At 42.4% G+C, this 22,867-nt stretch overlaps 1 protein-coding gene across 1 annotated transcript in view; it reads right to left on the reverse strand.

Annotated features, from left to right (window-relative positions):
• Window positions 1-317: 317 nt before the first annotated feature.
• Window positions 318-22,867, reverse strand: part of LOC306696678 (alpha-1,6-mannosylglycoprotein 6-beta-N-acetylglucosaminyltransferase B-like) — a gene marked incomplete at both ends in the record, with an annotated part of 108,021 nt that continues 85,471 nt past the window's right edge. Inside the window, 9 exons of the mRNA XM_079160344.1 lie at window positions 318-516; window positions 1,507-1,790; window positions 3,465-3,539; window positions 7,028-7,144; window positions 7,633-7,779; window positions 8,006-8,161; window positions 11,972-12,102; window positions 13,851-13,984; window positions 20,357-20,488. Of these exons, the coding sequence (XP_079016470.1) occupies window positions 318-516; window positions 1,507-1,790; window positions 3,465-3,539; window positions 7,028-7,144; window positions 7,633-7,779; window positions 8,006-8,161; window positions 11,972-12,102; window positions 13,851-13,984; window positions 20,357-20,488 (1,375 nt within the window). The remainder of the gene's footprint in view (window positions 517-1,506; window positions 1,791-3,464; window positions 3,540-7,027; window positions 7,145-7,632; window positions 7,780-8,005; window positions 8,162-11,971; window positions 12,103-13,850; window positions 13,985-20,356; window positions 20,489-22,867) is intronic.

Raw genomic sequence — 22,867 nt, forward strand, 5'->3', positions numbered from 1 at the left:
TCTTCCTCTGGTTGTAGAGACACCTGCTCATCATTGGAGCCGTGTTCTACAAAGTCTTACTGCTTTTATAACTCCAGCAAGTTACAGTACACAGCTGTTATAACAACCAAAGTCCTCACTTACAACCTGGCAGCTATTCCAGCCTGCTTTTATCTCTTCAAATCCATGCATGCCTGTTCCTCATTATCCTACATTTACTGTTTTTCGGGGCTCTACACCCGTTCTACTACGGGTGCCTTCCGGTGTCCCTCCACCTCAAAACTCTCCCGCCAATCGGAATCTAATTCTTTTGTGTCTGTCCTTCACCTGTCCCGTCATTATAGACAGTCTCTGCACAGCGCCACCTGGCCACGTCGGAAGTCCCTGCATGGGCAAAGGCGTCTGTATTTGGGGGAGTATCCTGCACAGCTGAAGAGGAGGGGTTCCCGCTGGAGGCTGCACTCCCGCCGCACCACCGAGAAGGCTGGGAGGATGTGGTTGATCTCGGAGTCCACCACCTCGCACTGCACCTCCAACCTGAGGGGTGAAACAAAGGAAGTCTGCATACACCCTAAAATAACAGTTCTGCCGATGTAAGTTCTGCCACGTTCTTAAAAGAATAACTTAGAAGAAGTAATAAAAGCAATTTTTTATTTGAGACAAGTAACAGGAAAGTGGAATTGGCGTAACCTCAAAACACATGGAAGGGGAGACGGGAAACAAGAGAAATGTCTTCGCTTTCATCACACTTCAGATGCCGATTTAAAAAGAGAACGACGAAATTTGGTGGAAAAGTGACAAGGAAGTTGGATAAAACTGCGAGGCAAGTATGAGGTGTCAGTGTGAGGAAGATAACTTCTGTCAGAGAACAGACTTGAGCTTTGAGGAGGAGTAACAGAAGAGAAACAAACGGAGAGCGGCACTATAAACCGAGACCGAGAAGTAAACACAAAAGTCTCTTGGAGGATGAAAAGAGCAAAGAATAAGAGCCGGAGCTGAAAGCAGTCAGTGGAGGGTTTTTTTTGGAGGAGAGACTCAAACACCGGCAGGCTTTCAGTCTCAGAGCTCCGGAAACTTAAGTTTCTGGTTCAGCTGCTTGGAGCTGGTCCAGTAAACTAAAGTACCTGGTGAGATTCGGCCCCCACCTGTTCTCAGTGTCAACTAATATTAAGAGACAGGTTTAGATGATAGACTTTTGTGTGGATGAATCGTAACCACCAGGAGTCTTTTAGACACAGAGCTGTCAATATTTCTTCAGGGGATTTCGATTTTTGTGCTAAAAGATGAAAAAAACATCGGAAATTGCTTGTTTGTTTCCAATTCCTATTTATATTCCATGTAGACATGACTGACAGTGTTTTGATGACATAAGATGTTCTTCAGGAAAAGCTGAGCGAGTGAATACACCAGACACAGGAGTCCAAAGACTGCAACTGAGGACTTGTCACTATGTCGAAAAGTGTGTACGGATGCAGCTTTCGGCCCCGTGGGGTCCACATAACTCGGATGGGCTTTGGGCTGACTTACCCGCGCAGGGCCACCTTGTTGTTGATGAAGCGGAAGTGAGCGGGCTCACAGACGAAACCATCCGACTGGCACGCCTCCACGCAGGACTGGCCCTCTTGAGATACGAGCAGCCTGAGGGAGCTGAGAGGAGGCCAGGCGGGGGGCGCCGTCACATTGGACGCCCAGCCAAGAGCTGTGGAATTGGGCAGGGGCACAAACAGGGGTCCTGTAATCCTGCTGCCACCAGCAGACCCCTGTCTGGAGAGGTTGGCTGGAATGAAGGGAGCCTCGAGGGCACAGAAGTCCTGGAGGGGAAAAGATATAGCAACCTTCATTTGGGCAATCATGTTATTTTGTTTCTGGGCGGAATGGTGAGGCAGCTCAGAAGAAAGCAAATTAAAGGATTGGTTCACACTTTTGTTCACGTTGAACACTTTTTTCCTGCTTTAAACATTCCTCTTGTGCATATTGGCATGATGCAAGTGACGGGAGACAAATCCACAGTAATTCTTTTGTGCAAAGCTGCATTCCAAAGTTTATATGAAGCTAATAAACGTAAGTTAGTCAAAAAGATTGGGGATCCTCCCTCTGCCACGGTTTAGCAAGGAAACAGTAAGGGAACAAAAAAAGCCAGACTGACTCTTCTGAAACATCATATTAGCTACAGCTTTGTACTTCTGCACCCATCACATATTTAATTAACATAGCAAGTTAAGATAACTGATATCATACAATGAGTAATGGCCCAAACCGGATGATCAAAGATCGAAGCTGATGTTACTCCAGCACAACTTTGAATATGTTTGTTCACTGCTGGGTTCGGGGTGAAAGCTAGACATAACTCAGAAGACTCAGATAACAGCAATGCTTTCCTTTTTCTTTGTTTGGTTTCTGGGGTTGCCAAGATCACTCAACAAGCTGTGGTGGTAATTTAATCAATCAATTGATATGGCAGCGAGTGGCAATTCACAAGAGCAGCAACTGCCCTCTCGCTCTGTGCTGCTGCTACTTGAACGTCGGAGGCACAGCGGACGCCGTGTCTCCATTGGAAACGCCTGGTGCTGAAGCTACTACGACATGGAAAAGCACGGCAAGGAAAGTTGATTTATATGGCGCCTTTAAACAATTCAAAGAGTTGTACAGCACTGCTTTACACAGGAGTGAATAATTAAAAAACAAGAAAGTGTGAGGCAAACTATAAGAAGGTGCTAATTGAAACCAGCCTTAGCTGCTACAGCATGCTAGTGCATAATTATTACTAATGCATATTTGCATAAGTAATAAGGTTTATGGTCAATGTTGATCAATCAGTTTCTCCTGTTCCTCTTTCAACAGTGTAAAGGCTGCAGTAGTGGTTTCTGTATCCAAACCAGCTGCCAGTCAAGAGCAGACGAAGGTTGTTGGGAGACACTTCCGCAGTTTGTCTGACAACTACGGTAAGATTATAAATAAAAATAAAAATCGTTCTTTCATCCCAAGTCCTCCGTCATGCTCATGCCCAAACTTCTGCTCTCTCTCCTTACTCATCCCTCCTCATTAGTGTCAGGAGACCTTCTGCTTTAGAGCTGGAGGGCAGATATGTGGTTTGTAATGAGAGTTAGCATGTAGATTAATCACAAGTCTACATACGTGGAGTACAGAGATAATGACACACACACACACACACACACACACACACACACACACACACACACACACACACACACACACACACACACACACACACACACACACACACACACACACACACACACACACACACTGTGAAGCAGACATACACAATGTTCTGGGGGTTGAATGCACACACTGATGAAATATTGAGCAGAGTGGGGAGTTTGAGAGCTGGTGAAAAGAGTGTATGTATGAGAGAGAGGGAGAACTAGCATGTAAAGGAGAGGATCTCTGCATGAGTGTGTGTGTGTGTGTGTGTGTTTTTCAGCGCTCTTTGTACATTTGTCTCGACGTGGACTGAACCTCACCTGATTCTGTATGTAGGCATGTACTCTCTCCAGCATCCCCTCACAGGTGTACTCATAAGGCAGATATGGCTCAACCTGAAAATGACAAAGAAACACAGTCCGCCCCCCATTAATATTTCCATAATTTATGTTGCTGTCAATTCATTGTTCACAATAATTGCAATACGTTGTCTCTCCTCTTTGTTGATTTCAGCAGGTGGATGTTTCTATTGTCAGATTTCTGCGAGGGCTGCTTGGAAACTCATTCGCCGTCATTTGCATACCAATAGATCATCCCCTGCTGTGATGTGCTGGCTGTATAACTAAAAGAATACTTTTGATTGTCCTAATTAGTGATGAGCTGTAAATAAATAATTAAAAAAAATATATATATATACATATTCTTTTGTGTGTTCTCGCTAATACCAGTTCACGCAAATGCTGGACGAATGTAAAATAGCTCCAACGGCAGTGCTTGGATTAAAACAAATTCAATTAGCTGATGTAATAGAAGTGCTTTATATTGTTGATATCCTAATTAGAAATCAGCCACACTCCATACAAATATCAATCAAAGCTCCATGGTTGACTTAAAGGAAGATGTTACAAAAGTGTAACAAATGGAGAGACTTTCCTCCACGTTTAAACGCTACCAGCAGAGATCGAAGCGGCTTGTCTTTATGCCTCAGTAAATGATACACGACTCACCAAATTGCATTTCCAATCTAAAATCTAAGCAGTCATGATGTTCAACCATGTGTGAAATCAGACTTGGCCCATTTCAAGAGAAAACCACTGAGAAGCGAGTATGCAGGGATGATGCAATTTAAAAAAAGTTCCGCACACTGCAAATCTGATCAAAGCCTCATGTTAATTTACTTTGTAAGCCGGAGCAGAAAGTAAACATTTGCACAGGAGGGACAGAAACTCCAACACTCTACTGTAACAGACTTCCTTCTTTTCTTTCCGTCACAATTTACTTGAAGGCAAGGTGACTTAGAACATGTTCTCATTTACAGGAGCAGCCTGGAGAAGGATTTTACATCAGCATAGAACAAAGAAGTTGCAGTTTCCTCAAAACCAAAACTTTTTACACGTCGTTTTCATCTTCTATCACAGAAAGTATCAGTTTAATCAACTAAAGCATAAAATATTGAAACCATAATTTGGCCAAAGATCGTGCAACGGTCTTCAACCGGTTGGAGGGAGAAAGACTGAAGGTCGGAAAGGAGGAACACATGAAGGAAAGGGAATAATGAAACCACGGATGACAGAGAAAGAAAAAACACAATGAATGAGATGAAGAAAGGATTTATTGGAACATGAGAACTTGTCAGCGAGCCAGAGATTGCTTTGTCCTGCATGACTGAACATGAGCCTCTGCCACACACACACACACACACACACACACACACACACACACACACACACACACACACACACACACACACACACACACACACACACACACACACACACACACACACACACACACACAGCGTGACTGTTTGAGTGTGTGTCTTGAAGTCAACGGCTGTAATGCGTGGGTAAGGCTCTGTGTGCTGATATGCCTGATTAGTGGAACTTCAGTGTCTCTCCAAATGTGTTTATAAATGCAAGGAGAATACTATTATTTGTCCGTGTGTGTGTGTGTGTGTTTGCTGGGGCATCGTGCCTCCAGTGAAGGGTGAAGGGGTCCATCAGCTCTCTCTCTCAGTGGTCTGACAGTGCAGACGGAGACGGATCAGTCAGCCAAGGCTGCTGAGCTGTATCTTGTCTGACAACACAGATGAGATGCGAGCATGCACACATTACCTTTCCTCTCATCTCCATGCACACTTCCTCTAATCTGCTAAAGGCACAAACTAGTACAGAGCCTTTTAACAGATCATGGAGACAGTGGTCTTCATACTGCAGATGATCCCTTCAGTGCCCTTCGTGCAGTTTAAATTGATGCTTTGTTGGAGCAATACTGAGTTTCATACTGTCGAGCGGCAGTATGAAACTAGAAAGGTGCACTCTGTAGAGTGCAGATCTCCGCCAGGTGTGACTGCAACAACCACAGCTGTAATGTGTGATTGCACGAACACAACCCAAAATTGTCTAACCACCCATCTAGACCCCCCGTACTCGCACGTCTCACACAACAGATATGCTCTCATTTTAATTCATGCCGATGTCTGCACCGGCTCTGTGCGGGTGTGCGTCTCAACTCGGTCTCTTAAGCGTAACTGCGACTTGAAGGGTTTTAGTTAGGCTTCAAAATCAATTTCTTCGACAATACGCAAGGTTGATGCCCAATAAAAAAGGCACAGAATAACTGTGTCTCGAGACCTCGAAAGGCCTTTGAGTGTGCAGCTATAACTGGCCATCCAAAATATTGTGCAGTTTGCTGCAGAAGAATGCCAGATTAGCCGTGGACCGACACAGAGGTGCACACACACACACACACGACCCATCGCATGATCCTCCTGACAAAGACAAGAATTAGCAAGATGGCTGAAATGGAAATAAATAATGCCAAAACCATATTATTCAAAGCCATATCTCTTTTAAGTTTTGTGTTTGTAATGACACAACGCACTTTGTTTTCAGTACCCATGCATGGACACACCGCCTGAGACAATGCTTTCTCTAAACATTAAAAGCCAAGTGCAGAATAGTGATCCACTGCTCAACACTTATTCAAAGTGTTGATTTCATGCTCTCGATGCACCTGAAATCTTAACTCTTCTAAACATACTTAGGTTGAAATATGACAGGTTCATACTTTGTGTGTCTTTCATTTTAATGAGAGCAGCAAGCTTTCAAGACCAACGATCTGGGTCTCTCTCTCTCTCTCTCTCTCTCTCTCTCTCTCTCTCTCTCTCTCTCTCTCTCTCTCTCAAGATTTAATCTCCCTGGTTGACTCCCTAATTAACCTCTCTCCCACACTTGGCAGTTCCTACCATCCTCACATTCTCTTTCAGCCCACATGTCCTGCGTGGAAAAGGTTCAGCTCTCTGCAGTATTAGACTGCTACCTACACACTGGCACAGTTTGGAAAGCGCCACGGTGGCAAAGCTACAGTTCCTTTTGTCAAGTTTAATAAAACGCCTACAGCGCCGACAAGAGGTCCAGTACTTTATTGTAACTTCATCACAGCTCCCTGATGGTAAAGGCGAACGAAAACTAGAAAACAGAACAAGGACATCTACAAATCTAACCTCACTGAGTAAAATAATAGAGTGGTTTGTTATCTGATGTTGCAAAATTGTATTTTATAGTTTTTTTTGCTTGTTTCATGCCGAATTGATTCACATCAGAGAACTGACTGATACAATCCCAGCCAGCCGCCAGTATTAATATTCAATCAATCAGGAGGATTTCATGAGGTGTCAGCGCAGAACACCTCTTCACATCTATGATGCAGATGACTGATTTGACTTCAGGAGAAGCTGAATGGATAGAAAAGGCATTTCAGTTTCAATTTAAAGTCTTTGCCTGACAGCTTCGCTGCCATCAGAGCCAATTGAAATCTCCGCCACACAACCTACACGTCTCATTTTCTATCCTTACAGAGCACAGCGGGTTAAGAAGAGTACCTTGGTCCTCATGATTTCCCTGATGGCAGAGTCAAACTCCAGGGAGTTGTTGTAGTCCACCGTCATGACGTGAGGTTTGCCGATGTACTGCTCTGCATACGGGTGCTGGGAGGACACCTACAGAAAACACATGCAGGGCCTACAGTAAGAGCTCTGTGTGTCTGAAATGATCAGGGTGATAACAGGGTAACTGAGGGGAGTTGGATCATCTTGCAATAAATGGTTTTAAATGTCAAATATCTTATGTGTTTGATACATTCAGAGCAAAGCAAGCTAGCATATCAACGTATATGTGTACCTTTTTTATGATATAGGGCTATAAAGAATGCAATGGGCCGGAAAAAAATATTGTAAGAATTCCTCCAAAGTGTTGTGCATTTTCATTAATAGCAACATAGATTGAGTTGTAGCAAGAACGCCATGTTCCAGCCTCTTAACAGGCGCTAACATGTGCTGTCCGCACCTACAGTTTGTGCCAGCTCTTTTTAAAGATCTACTGATGAATAAAGTTACTTGGAAACTTGGCTGGCAATGGAAACAGCAGCGGCCAAAAATATTCTTATCAGTGACTAACGGTGGGGGAGTAATGGACATAATGAGCTTACCTCTCTAGATGTGGGCTTGCCCCTGAAAAACTCATGATTGAGTGAGCTGTGAGGCGGGTGGAACTTGGGCTGCAGGAAGATGCAGCCGTTGGCTATTGCTTCCAGAGGGGCAGGGCCTTCGTAGGGGAAGCCAAAGCCAATGAAGAGCTAGAAGAACAATCATTATTTTGTAATTATGATAATTAGCTTCAAAATGTCTTTAGATCAGTATCGTAATGTGGTATTGAGTGTGTATATCATTATCAATTTCTGGATAAACGTGAGCGTACTGTTAAAGACAGAACTAATGCTGCAGATGAAGAGTCTGTGTTCACTCTATAACACCAGCAGTGAGAATATAAGTATGTAGGGAATATTTTCCCCGCTTTCTTGCCTTGGCCTTGCGCAGCAGTTGCTGCAGCTCATGCTGAGGCAGCAGGCCGTGGTTCTTCACGAAGGCCGGGACCTCAGGAGGTCTCTGGGTCTCATAGTACACTGTGCCGTGGACCTCCATGTACCTGTGGAGAATCTGCAGGAAACCTTCCTTACCCTGCTGGAGGAGGAGGGGAAAACGATGGGTTGGTGAGATTGAGGGCGGAGGGTCAAGAGAGGAAGGCGTATGGAAAAGAGTGTGTCAGAAAAGAACAGCAGATAGAGGCAAAGGATGAAAGAATGTGTCCCAGTACAGTGTGCTGTGTTTGTTACGTCTCTGATGTTTGTGTGAACTGTCTGTGTGCGTAGCTGTCAGACTTTGTTTGTACAGTACATCCATGAGTGCCTAAAAAGACTGCATGCGTGTGAATACGTCTTTAAAACAAAGCAAAATCATCTTTCACCTTTTAAATATGAACACATCTTGTGTGTATGATGGCGTTTTCAGGTCATTTTTTACAGGAAACAGGAAAACACCAAAACGCTTTATTTTCCTCCCTTTTCACTTGGAAAACAACAGATCTGGGGTAATCTCAGCAGGTTAAACCACACCCGCCAAACTCATCATTTAGTTGTTCTCAATGACATCTTTCTGTTTCTTATTCTGTTTCTGTCAGACGTGAACAAATACTACATGATTTCCCACGCAGCGCATTGAAACGGCGATCAAATCTCTTTTACGTCCCGCAAAATGCTCTGACAACCAACATAATCCTAAAGAAAACATTGTGTGTGTGTGTGGATGTGGCTTACTCCAATTTTTAGGCATGTTTGTATTTAGATGTCCTTGTTCTATCTACTGAGTGTGTGTGTGTCTTTGTGTGACAGTCCAACCAGAAAACAATTCCTACTGATATAGACTTCAGAGAGAGATACAGAGGAGAAACTAACAGCTGCAGGCTGTGAATGATAAACACTCACATAAATGAAAAATACTCTTTACTACTGCAACTACTCCCCTGTTTTCTCACTGGTATTCATTTTAAAGACACCTTTGGACAGAGTGGATACACATCGGATGGTTGGAGCCTGCTTATTCTATTGCCTAATGAGAGTCTTCCCTGCACATGCTTGACCCTGAATATCTGAATATCATTTGTGAAATCGACAGGCTATTTACTAAAATAAAAAAATAAAAAATGTCGTTGAACTCAGTGCAGGGTTCAGCAGAAAGGTATCTCCTTTGCAGAATCATTGTGCTAGGGCTTGTTTGGGTGTGAGAGGTGCAATTCAAAGATTACTTTCTCTTACTCATTAGCTCTGCATTCATCTCTACTTATTATCAGTAGAAAGTCAAGGTTGAGCATGACGATTGGAAGAGCAAAAGCCAACCAGCTAATCCGTTAACAAACTGAATCATGTAAATGGAGCGTAACCCTGGGCCAGAGTATTGACTCGGCTGCCTGGTGTTGAGAAGCTTACTGTATCCCTGTACTCTGGTGTGTGCGCCCCCCACCACCACCACCACCACCACAGCCCTAATTGGAGGCTGTAGCGATCGATAGCTTCCTCTGTGAGGATTTTCTCAGCCAATTAGGAGATTAGTTCAAGCGGTAAGTGCAGCAGACAACATGAATTAGCAGAAGGAAAAAAACGGGTGTGGAGGAGTGCAGATTCCATAACCTGCACTTGCAGCTATCTCTCTCCGTGTGTGTCCAAGCTAACGCTCTCGACTTGCATTGGATTAGGTCTAATAAGTACGTTCTGCTGTGCTGGTTTTAATCCCTCACCTCATTTATTGAAATGTAGTAAGTAAAAAAAAATAACATGTTGAGTTATTTTTGCACAAAAGGGTATATGATAAAAAGGAAGCTTTTATACCCCTTCTCTGTTCGTAAACATGATGAAGTATTTTTGTTGGCGGAACGTAGGTGGAGGCGGAATAATTATCTGAGCATGTTTACTATATGCTGGCTAGCAAGTTTAGTTGGCTTGTTTTTTATAATGGCTAAAGAAAATACGAGTTTATCTCAACGTGTACAGTCACTCACTGTCCACCAGCCCACAGTTGGGCTCATTATTTGTAACGTTAACCAGCGGAGCATGAAAGCAGGGTGGAATTAGCAAGGTAGCTAGCTAGGTAGCCAGACGCCAAATTAGTACAAGTTTATTAATTTAACGCTTCATCCACACGCTCTTGTCTCAGTGTAGGAAAGCACATGGTTCATGCCAGATAAGTGACAACTTTGTTTGAAACATTTTCATTAACCGGTGTTGCATGAAAGCATGGTGGAACTAGCAAGCTAGATAACTAGCCAGCCAATGAGTTATCTTGCTAATTCCAACATGCTTTCATCCTACACTGGTTACAGTGAATAAGTCCCGGTGCGGGCCATCTCTCAATCTCTATAATGATTTCGCCTGCTGAGGTGCAGCAGCCGTGATGGCGGACGAGGTTAGTGGAAGGCTAAGCTAAACTATTTGCAACATTTTCTCTCCATCTCTGAAATATTTTGCAGATATTGTAGCTTCCTAGAGCCTCGGATCAGAATTTACCATCTCAAATGTATGAAATATTGATTCTAGCATCCAGCACCACAGCAAGATGACATTTTGGATGTGTAACTCTAAAGGTGATTTGTGTTTGCCTCCAGTCTTTCCTTTGTTTGGCCTCCAGCTGAAACCGTGACGTAATCATGACGTCAGCTGTAAACGGGTCAATCTGATGAGCCTCACCCTCCTTACTGTTGATACACCTGTCAAGCTTTCCTTTCTCGCATGTCAAGTATGTTGTTTACAAAGAACCGTCCACACAATATTCTTGTGAATTTAGGAAACAATGGGTCCTTGATTTCAGACAGAGGCAGACAAAATCAAGCTTCTCATTTGCAGTCGGCGAAACGGAAAGTGCTGATATAATAGCTATAAATAAGGTGGAAGGCCACTTGAGAAGACCAACACCATCATTAGTGCTGCAGTGGCCACATTTTCCAAGGGATGTTCTCAGTTAGAATACATTTGAAATGGGTGTCTGAACTGACCAGTCCTTGTGCCTTCTGACAAGTGAAGGGGATAAAAAGATATGCATGTGTGCAGGCTGTGAGATGGCCTTAAGAGTAATATGTGGTGAAAGTAGCAAGCTCTTACCTGAAGCTAGTGAGCATCCAGCCGGATTCACCACAAAAGAAAGAAAGAGATAAGAAAATGAAATCAGACATGTATTTACATTTAGAATAGAACAATGGGGAGAGAGCAGAGAAAATGAATCCTTAATGTCCACGTTGTGCCTTTTCACCAAGCTTTTAAGATTAAGTTATTGTACTTTTATAACCCCCCCCCCCGATCTCGCTTCTGTGCTCGACTCTTTCACAAGCCACAGCTATAAAGAAATCCAGAGAATTGAAAAGTCACACTGTGGAAAGTGCTGCAAATAACATCTTTACAATAATTTTTATAATGGAGGCACAACTGTGCCGCTCTACAATATGCAGAGGAACAAGCAGGCAGCTTTTGAGAGGAAAATTGCCTGCAAATTAAAGCTATACAATTGTATGTATCGAGCCGCATGAAGCTGAGCTGTAATGGTGCAAAGCAACGGGGGTGTGCAAAATGCTGTCATTGTATTTTTCACTGCAATATATTGTGGGGGGTATTATGTGTGTGTGTGTGTGTGTGTGTGTGTGTGTGTGTATGAGTCTGTGTGTTTCTACAAGACTGCCGTTTGAGAATTCCGATTTTCTTTTTTTATTTAACACAGAGCCCTTTCCATGTATGTGTGTATTTGTGAGATGTTGCAGAACGTGTGCATGGCTGTACTTGTACATGATTATATATGCATACATAAAAAGTCCTGGTTGCCTACATATATGTACAGTGTGCATTTTTGTGTTTAATTGCTATATATATTTATGTAGTATACTTTATGGCCCTCCAGGAAATTCCTTGACTTTGTCCGTGGAAACATTGAAAAGTGATTTGTTGCCTGTACCTTCCACATGCTGGCCTCTTTCCCGTACACCACAGCCATGTTGTTGACTTTGTTCTGCTGGATGCTCCTCTTCTCCGTCTCATTCAGCTCCTCCGAAACGAAGCCCATGAATGAGTTGTCTGGCGTGTGTGCTGAATGTGTGTGTGTGTGTGTGTGCGTGCGTGCGTGCGTGCGAGAGAGAGTAGTAAGGTGAGGCAGGAGAGTAGTGAAGCGAGAGAGAGAACAAAACAGAAAGAGAGAAATAAAGTTTCGTTGTTAGAGAGAGACAGTGAAGAAAGACAGAAAAACAGCTCAACATCCTTGTTTGCTTCAGTTCACTGACTCGGTCGGTGTGATTGCCGACCCCCTAAGTACTATTAATAGTGATTGTCATAAAGCCAGCTGCTGTTGGCTATGTGATGCTGCGATGGTTTTGGCAATACTAAGGTGTACTGAAATGTTTTTTTAAAGTACTGACTTTAACTTTACATGATCAAAACCAAGTACATTCATGAATTTACAGCTTTTTATTGCATCCTCACAGTCAATGCAAATTACAATTTTTTGCCGTGTGCGTTTTTATAAAAATGAATAAAAGTAATAAATTATGGCTCCTGCTGCTCTCTCAGGTAGTGAGTATGGGGCCATTTATAAAGGCTGAGTCAGCCGTAATAGCCTAGGACAGTGTGAAACGTTGGCGTCTGCATTGGGCCACATATTGACGTTATGATGATTCTGCTGTGCCACAACTACAGCTGAAAGAGCGCGACAATGTTGAGTAGTGAATGTGAGAGCAGAAGAGAGTTACGTTGTCAGTGTTTCAGTCGGGAGCAGTGAGCAAACAGACAACAATGAGGGCTTTGAAAACAGCAGATCAGACATATTGTGTAGCATGGATCAGAAAGAGGAAAGCAGACGTGATGAAAAACAGATACAGCTTGAAGCTGCGGTGTTGCTGAAAATAGCTGCATTAGACACAATCATCCAAATTAATGTGAACAAGCAGCCAGACCTGTCAAAAAAAGTGAAAACACTGTCAAAACTGGTGATAGATCTGTGTGTGTGTGTGTGTGTGTGTGTGTGTGTGTGTGTGTGTGTGTGTGTGTGTGTGTGTGTAGGTGTGTGTGTGTGTGTGTGTGTGTTGTGTGACAGTTTTCACTTTCATGTTTTGTCGAGTTATTAAGTTTTATAGAAAAGATAGGTATGACAGCATATTCAGGCAATTTTTGGTAAAGAAAATAATAAAATAAAGTATTACGGAGTCGGGGGGGTTATATTTCAAGAAGGAACTTGGAATTTGCAAGATTGATTGAAAAGAACCTCACAATCTTTCGAGAAATAAACTCATATACTCTCTGAGATAATAAAGCCATATATTTGGGAGAAAAAACTCAAAACAATTGTGTGTTTTTAATGGGTCAAGGATCCATATGGCTTCACTTTGGAAGGTTGGATCAACCTCATCATACCACAAATGCCACTGTTAAACACAGCACTAATGTGAGCCACCAAATGCAAAATATTAATTATATTAGTGTTAATAAAAGAACAAAGAAAGAAGATGAAAGAACAAAGCCTGTATGTATCTTTCTGGACCTTCGCCTTATTCAGAGGCCATCCTTACCATCAGAACACTACTTTAGGCAAAACCAAATTTACAACTCTAATCTTTTTCAGAATATTTACACCCTCCCCCGGCTTATTTATTTATTTGTTTGACCTCGAAAAGCCCTAATATACCCTTGTAGGTGTGAGATATGATATGAAAGCTTAAAAAAAATGTGTGACTCAATAATAGCAATACTGTAACACAACCATTACTATACTGACAGTATATGTAGTGTACTACAGAAGATGAAACACGAATGAAATCAACTTGTTCATGAGGTTTTGTTCTTACGGAACATGGTCATGTACTGCCTGGCGTTGAGGTTCCAGTAGCCCCAGTTGGTCCGGTAGCCGTGCAGCGTTGCGTACTCCTCATGATTGTAAGCTGGCTCCGTCCCGAACGTGTCAATCACTCGGATATGACATCTGTAAAGACACAGCACAACCACTTAGAAACATAATGTTCCTGTTCCATGTTGTGTAATCATATGTAATTACAGCTATGTTAAACAGTGTTATCTTGTATCCAACACCTGTTTATACATCATTATCATGTATAATTGATGACAAACTAAGAAGAGATATAATAAATAAGCAAAATAATAAAACAATAAGCGCTTAAATGCCCTTTTATTTGTTTTTAAGAACATTATTCTACCCTGAAACTTAAAACCAGGTCTGACACTCCACACAAAGTGGGGACCGGTTAAAATGTCCTCACTCTGAGGTCTAAAACTCAAATTGGTCCTCACAAAGAGAGCTGTACAAGTACAAACACACACATACACACACATTCACACAAAGCTCGATGCCCTTGTCTGTACCAGTGAGTGTCTTCAATCTGGCCAGTCTGTTAGCTCAGGGGGATTAACAGGAGCTAAAGGTGGCAGAGTCCACTTTCTCAGCTCTGAGACTCTTTCTTGGCAGATAACTGTGTGTGTGTGTGTGTGTGTGTGTGTGTGTGTGTGTGTGTGTGTGTGTGTGTGTGTTTGTGTATAGGTAAGTGTGAAAGAGTGAAAGACAGAGATAGTCCAGTGACATTCATCATTAAAAAAAATGACTTAACTGGCTTAACTGTTTCCTGGCACACCACTGGCCCTGCAGTTGTACATGAGGTATCTATTTTCACATGCTAACATGCTTATATATTTAGATATCTTAAATAAGTGGCCACTTTTCCTCAACCTTACGTGTCTTCTTGTATTTTAGTGCGCAATTTCCGATCTTTGCTTTAGCTACTGATTAGAAACATGAAGTTGCAGATACCTCCTTACTTAAATAATGTCTGGTATCCTGTTTTATGGTCTGTTGATGCTGCCCACAGTATATAATGTATTATTACATTCTTGTATTCCTGGCTTCACTAGAAAACCGGGATAAGTATCATATTCTCTACATCGAAGGTGCTTATTCTCTTGAACAAGCAATGTCATTTTACAAGATCAAAATTTCTTCCTCACTTTCAACGTTCACAATTTCAAAGACCAGCATTTATCTTTGCATTTGCAGGGAACTGCTGCCCAGGCATACACTTGGGTGATTCTTTATATATTGTATTGTGTAAAAATATTGCTCTCCAGTCTTGATGGAGAGAAGGCGACACAACAAATCTTGTTTGACACTTCCAAGATATTTCTGTCAATGACTGCAGCATCCAAGAGGCAAACCAATAAATTGACAGTGATCTATGTCGGAAAGGAGCTTATAAACATGTTCTTATCAGTAACAGAGTCAAAAAAAAGGCACTTATCTGCTCAGCCTTGTTTTGAGGCATTAAGGATGAGATTCTGCGGAAAAGGTTGTGTCTACTTTGAAAGGATCACAGAAAGCTGACGATGAATTATTAACAATAACCTCCAACCTGCGCTATCAAATATTGTCATTTCTGAAATGGAGCACATTTTTCTGTCCACAGAAAAGAGGTCCCCAAAGGGAGGGAAAACAAAAAGGAGTGGAAGAAGAGGGGATAAGCGGAGGAGTAGCTGAGCTGCATATCTATCGGGAGATCAGAGTATGGGGCTAATCTGGTTTAAACGGCTGCTCAGCAAGGCTGAACAGTCCTCCGGGGTGAAGGGAATATGGCAGGGTGGTGTGTTGGCACCTGCAGTTGAGTTTTATAACTTTAGGAGAGTAAGACAAAACCAAGATTCGACTGAAAAAAAAAAACCCAGATACTTTAATTTCAAGCAGTTTTATTCATTCTGCTCTACCTTGCCCAATGAGCAATTAGCCTTTCCAATCAGCGTTCCTTTTTTTCAGATAACCATGCTCGTCAGCAGACCATTCATTAAACCCACATAGCCCATGCATCTGTACGCCGCACCTAACGCAGAGGTAGTGCGAGCAGCAAGGTTTTTGGTGCCAGTTTACTGCTGTCAATCCAGAAGCCTCCGTCTCTGTCTCCCTCTTTAGTTCCATCTCTGTGTCTCTCTTTCTCTTGTTTGCATCACTGTCGAAGGAAAAGCAGTTGCAGCCTCGAGAAACGGCATGAAAAAGCTAAGACAGACTATTTATACTAGAAATGTCACTGCTATGTCTAATGTTTTCTTTTACTGATGACACTGAAGTTTCAAATGTCTGTTGATTTTATTTGGTTATTGTGCAATATACTAAAGATAAAGAAAGAAATCCTCAAATTTGACCATATGTCCGTTGAATGTATTAACATTGTATGTGCTACAATGTGCGATTACATACAGTGTCATCTATTAACATACTACTATGTGGTAATAAATGCCCTGTCGACATAGACAGGTCAAGTCTTTCTTTAATTCAAAGCTGTGAATATAGTTTGTAAAATGGTAAATGGTACTCTAAGCCTTAGGGCAGACAAAATTATACTTTTGGTTTGTTTTATATTTAGTCTGGTTCGGTTTCACAGTGCACAGATTAAAGCAACCAAATACAAACAAAAAATAATTTGCTGAAGGTTGTGCTGTGGAGCGAATTCATCTTTTTCATTTTGAGAGCTGCCACTTCTATGCAGGGATTTGCACACACAAGTTGCCATTTGTTTTTTTTTACTTTGGCTCGGCACTGATCTTTTGTGTGCTCAATTCCCCTCTCCTCCTGTTTATCTTGAATAACTATAAACCCCACTATTTGTGTAACTCACAGAGCGCTGTTCAAAGACAGGTTGCACAGGCATGTGAAGAAACACATTGAGGAGGGTCACTGTTCGTTTGGGGAGAACCCTGAATGATACAGGTGCACAACGCTGGAAGAAGAACATGCAAGGGAATATAGATATTAATTACGTCAGAGGAGCTGTTAAAGTGTTGTCCAGACACCTAAAGGCTGTGCCCCTGATTGATAGACTACAGTATATATTATAGTATGTGTTGAGAAATGTGTGAAGTTGACCTTTGACTAAGAAAATGAAATCACTTATATTTCAAGTGTACGGAAGTAGAGAACGGCCGTGCAAGCAATTGTTATCTCAAGGTTAATTTTAGATCTAAAAAAATGTATAACTTTGTCAACTCAAGATAACAATATAAATCAACTCCTTTCATTGTGCAAACACAAGGTTGTTTCCTCTTATGACTTATTCTGTTTATCAGAGATAAGGAGGACCATGCCAGCATCAATAGATGACTGTGGTCAAGCCCAGATTAGGTTATAACACTGATTTAAGTCACGGTAACTGCTTGGTGGTATTACTATCATAACTATTATAGCAGCACTTTGTCTGTTTTTTAAGGCTCCACTTCAGAGACCGCTGTGGCCGGGGGAGTTTTCAGGGTGTACGTCTCGATGTCCGTCCCATTCTCGTGAGCGTCGATATCTCTGGATTGACTTTGTGGGAATTTCTTCAAATTTGGCACAACGGTCAGGGTCACCGTGACTTCACAAAAGACATTTTTGACTTGAATTGATATGCTAATTATTTCAATTGCACATTGACAACTTGACTGGTTGGCGAAGGCATATGACCACAAGGTGGTAATTCTATTTTCCATATTTATTATGTTAAGATCTGTACATCACCCTGTTTTTCTTTTGTCTGTATGTGTGTGTGTGTGTGTGTGTGTGTGTGTGAGTGTGTGTGTGTGTGTTTTATTTGTTTCCATCATTGTTAAAACATTTGGATTGTTGGTAAAGCGCCAGCAAATTGTTGTTGCATGGGGCAGCAAACAGGACCCCCAAGACATCAGTAACTGTTTAGTGGAGAATCTCAGCTTAAAGAAATACTCTTAATGACTTAAAGTGAGTTTGAGCGAGATGACCATTTACCATAATCACAACAAACAGCCAGCTACTGACACCTCGTCTTGAGTCTTACAGATATCTTTCTTTCTTTCAGGCCTTCCCTTGGATATCTTCTCTGATCAGCCTTTATCAGAGCAGTAAATTCAACCTGCTGAGGAAATCAATATGCTCGTCCTATTATCAGATGAGTGGGTGTGATTTAAGACTATCTACTATCGGTTTTCAGCATCTTTTACGTGCAGCGATACACCCTCGGCTGCACGCAATCACACAAACACAACAACACACCGAAAACAGGACAGCATCGTGTTGTCCGGGCATAATAAATGATTGTGGATGTCGGGGGGGACGTAAAACAAAAGTAATTAAAGGGAGCTGAAGGGCCCCGAAGCTCAGTGCACTTGATTAATAATGCCTTTCAGCCCACAGGGCTCAACAAGCGAGAGAGACAGGGAGAGAAAGACAGAAAGACAGAAAGAGAGGGAGAAACAGAGAGAGAGAGAGAGAGAGGGAGAGAGAGGGAGAGAGAGGCAAATTAGTATGTCATTTACCTGTCCTAAACCTCTGGGGAAAGTAGAATTATTGGGTTAAGATAAATGGATGAAGAGGTTAGGGATGAATGCCTGATAAGTATATACCAGAGAGGGGAAATTAAAAAAGGGAGTGTATTTTTCTTGCTTTACGGTAGAGCAATACAAATGATTGGTCTATGTGACACGTCATACAGCCGACTGTAAATTTGAGGGAATTCTTTGAAGCTTCTAATGCATCAATAAATCTGCACCTGACCAAAGGATCGAATATCCCGGGTGGGCATCCTTCTCCATATAATTGAAATCAGCAAAGATCGATGTTCCTCGTCCGAATCCGTTTCGCCGCAAACATTCAGATAATTCCCTCGGCGTGAGCTTTCTGTGCGAACAAAAGAGCGTCTCTTACAAACACTTAAAGTCACGTTCTGTTAGGGAAAGCAGAAATCAAGACTCCGCGCCGTAATGACGGAGTGGGAGGACTGCTGACCTCAGCAAGCAATTAGGTGCAGACTGTTGGCTGACTGGCACCCTGTCGGGGGGAATTGTGGGATTGCGTGTGTGTGTGTGTGTGTGTGTGTGTGTGTGTGTGTGTGTCTGTGAGAGACAAATCACGAGAAAGACAGAGACAGCAAAACAGGCTGTGTGCTGGGAGAAATAGCTCCCCAGCCCACCCGCAATGCTTTCTCTCTCTCTCATAATTGGATTTTAAAAATACATACGTGGAGCGGCCCTTTATATGTGGTGCCAGGTCGACTCCAGACACCTTCCACTCCTGTTTTTTTTGGTGGTATCTCTCTTATCTCTCCTTTGTTGCCGTCTCTCCACACACTTTCACTGTTTTATCTCTTCTCTTTCATTTGGCCCCCTACTCACACAGGACCCCTCTCCCCCTTTTATCTTTCACTGTTGTTTCTTTACGCTGGTAGCAAGAACAAGGGGAAGCAAAATGTCAATTGCTGCCACCACACACGATGAGGTAGACGGGGAGATGCCAAATTATTGGACAGGGAGAGATGTAAGGGGGACAGAGGGAGGTGGCTGCAAGCTGTTTTTAAGGGGCTGGAGAGGACAAGGCTCAAGCTGGACATTCAATCTTGTATATTATGTTCTGAGGAAACAACATGGAAGACCTCTGAAGATAACATAAGCTTGTATTTCTGTGCTCTGCAGGGTTGTGCAGCTGATGTTATTATAATTTTTTTCAAATGCACTGTGGCACTTTAACTTCTTGAATTGGGTACTACTTTACTGTTTTGTTGCTGCGGTCTCATGACTGTCATGGCCTAGTTTCCAAGTTGTTCCATCTTTATAGCAATGCCAAAAGCTATTAAGCACACTTTGGTAACAGCACAACAAAAAACAACAACCTCTCAGCTGTTTCTTCTTAAAGTCTCACTAATCTTTCTCCTTTCTCACGAGGCAGATGTCTCCTGTTTTTCTTCCTGTCTCTTCTTCTCTCTGTGTTTAATCGCCACCCTGCTGCTGCTGACAGTGAGCCTCCGAGGGCACTAACACAATAGCAATGATAAGCTGCGGAAACAGGGTTTGATTGGAAATCGGTCCACGCTCGAACTCGCGTGTCCCAATGTGCATGCATGTTGAGTTGTCAATTTCACATATGCATCCAATCTCGTACTACTTGTGATATTCATTCATTCTTGCTGTGAAGAGTAATGGTGCTTGACAGGTGGTACAGTGCCTGTTTGTGTGTGTTTGTGTGTGTGCGCATTGTGAAGCTGTTCCATTAAATCACAACAGACAAAATAATCGTGCATTTTGTTGTCTTTAACTGTATGTATAAGTGCGTGTGTGTGTGTTTGTGTGACAGAAAAAGTGTGTGAATTTAACAAGCTGAATGAATTATAATCAGACATCTGGACAGAGACATGTGAGGCTTATTACTGGGAATAATTAATCCATAAACGCAACCATTAAATCCACCCGCCTGCCCGGAAAAAATTGCTGTGGCACACAAACGCACCTACATACAGCGAAAGAACAGAGATATATAAATCCACACAAGCACACACAAGCACAATGCACACCCACTAACTTGTGTTTCTTGAGCGAGAGCCCCATGTGCTGCTTCATCTGCTGCATGCCGTGGTAGTCGGTGTAGATGAGGTCAAAGGGCAGCGGGCCGGTCAGCGGGCAACTGCCTCTGCCTGGAGGCACACCGAGGAACCTGCAGCACACACACAAAGAAAACGCAGAGTTTAGACAAGCAGGGAAACATGACCGACAGAGAAGAGAGAAGGTTCACTCCGGAAATAGTGTGAGCAAAAAGACTGTACTGCAAGCATTCATTATTGACTTGGACGGAAAAAAATCCAGTTTTGTTTGAGAAAGGAAGGGAAAAGAGAAGGTCTTCTTTCTGGTTTTAATAGTTTAGCCCTTTTTCTGGAGTATTTTTATGTCGTAAAAAAACCTACCAGTGGAACATTTATTCATTAATGTATTATAAAAATGTGTATTACACCTTTATTATTGTTTTTCTGCAAGATTACATTTTTCTATTCCGTGTTCACATAATGCTGGAAGTCAATGTCTACCAGTCCATTATTCCATCACTGGTCATTTGTCAGCCCGGACTCTAGTAATACAGAGTCCAGTCACAGACAGTAGCTGATTAACAGGAGTGGAAGCTTACAGTCCACATTGTCATTAATAACTGCCGCTGGGCAGTAATCATGTAAAGGCCAATCTCACACCAATTACATTTAGATGTGCTGACAGTGTTCAAGATCTTTATTATAATAGAGACCCGAGATGTGATACTGTAAGGGTTTTCTCTAAAGTTTGTAAAGTAGGGATATGTTGTCATACTACTGCATTTTTAAGGACGATAATAACCCTTTAATGAGCCTGTTCTCTCTTTCTGTTGCTCTGGCAACAATTACCTTTTGCTGCTTTGTAAAATATGTAGCGGGTTAGTGTTCAACTCGCTTACCGTCGTACTGTAATAGTAATAGTTGCACTTATGACTTCTGGTGACTACTTCTCTTGAATACCTATGTTGAATACTCTTATTGTAAGTCGCTTTGGATAAAATCATCTGCTAAATGACTGTAATGTGTTGTAATTTAAAGCTGACCACATGGTTAATTGGCTTTGCTGGCTCCAAGTGTGATGCTTATTACATACGTTTAGTAACAAGTCAACATCTCTAATTTTGTTGAATGTGTTTAGACATGCTATAGAAAGCGTTGGATGGAATGACTTGGCATATATACGTAGCTGAATAGACAAAGAGCACCAACTCCAGAACAATCCGTTTTGATTGACAGCTGATCTCTGAGAAGTGCCCGCACCACAGCAGTGAGGTCTTAGGGCAGAAATGTGGGCAGTACGCTTTTGAAAGAATCGCAGCAGAAGTAAACATTTTTAGAACGCATGCCCCTTGAAGAAATCAAAGCCTGGAGCTGCTAAGCTCAACATGCTGAGCGACACAAGTGAGAGAAACAGACTGTATAGATGGCTGCATGGGGCCAGAGATGGAGCAGAGCATGAAGAGGAACTCAAACCAAGATGAACTGTAGAAGTCGCGCTTGAGGTAAGTCTTTGCATTGTGTGCCAAACTGATTAAGACCAACAGCTGCATCGCCTTCAAAAAATCAGAGTGACAAAGTAACCTAACAAGGCGATGTGAAATAATCAAATGTCCATGTTTATCTTCCCTTGCTCTGGGAAAGGGTTACTCATATCAAAGAAAAAAAAACCTATTTCCCTGGAGTGAAGGAGAAGAAAAATGGGTTTTGACTGGAAGTTGAATTAAAAGTGTGTTTGTTGATCAGATGGTATCGTATGGGTTCTGCGGAGTTCAATCAAAGTCAAGCCAGGGCGCACTGGGGAGGCTTTGGCAAAATATCATTCAAACAAACAGGATGAAAAGAGCTGAATGCGTAATGACTTGGCTGAATTGAACGTTACAACATCAGCAACAACAACAGATGGTAAATGGATGGCAGGACAGAGAGAGAGAGAGAGAGACAGAGAGAGAAAGAAAACAGAGTAACTGATGTGTTGAGGTAGTGTGTGTGTGTGTGTGTCTGTCAGGTGCTTATCTGTATAAGCGCTTGTGTGTGTATACCTGCTGTGTTGGCACACATACACACACACACACACACACACACACACACACACACACACACACACACACACACACACACACACACACACACACACACACACCTACACACACACACACACACACACCAGTATAAAACAAAGTAGAGAAGAGATGCTATTTAAGTGTGTGATGTACTGTGTCCAGTTTCTCATCCTTGTTTGACTCAGTTTCAAGTTATTGATCGACTAAGGGCCTCTCTGTTACCGTGCCGACAGACCTGCTATTGGATATCTGACCTGTGAGTGGTCTGCTAGCTCTTACTTAGCTCTTATTTCTGTGACAGATGAGGCCGAAGGCTAATGGAGACCGTAATGCGATTCGTACCCCCGATGAGTTTCATCCTGTTATGCTAGTTTCGCGTTGCTCGTCCAAAGGGTCATTTGATAGTGTAGCAGTAGCACTTACATGAGCTCTGCTGGCAGCTGCTAAACACCG

The sequence above is a fragment of the Pholis gunnellus genome (genome assembly GCF_910591455.1).
Source record: "Pholis gunnellus genome assembly, chromosome: 5".
NCBI lineage: Eukaryota > Metazoa > Chordata > Actinopteri > Perciformes > Pholidae > Pholis > Pholis gunnellus.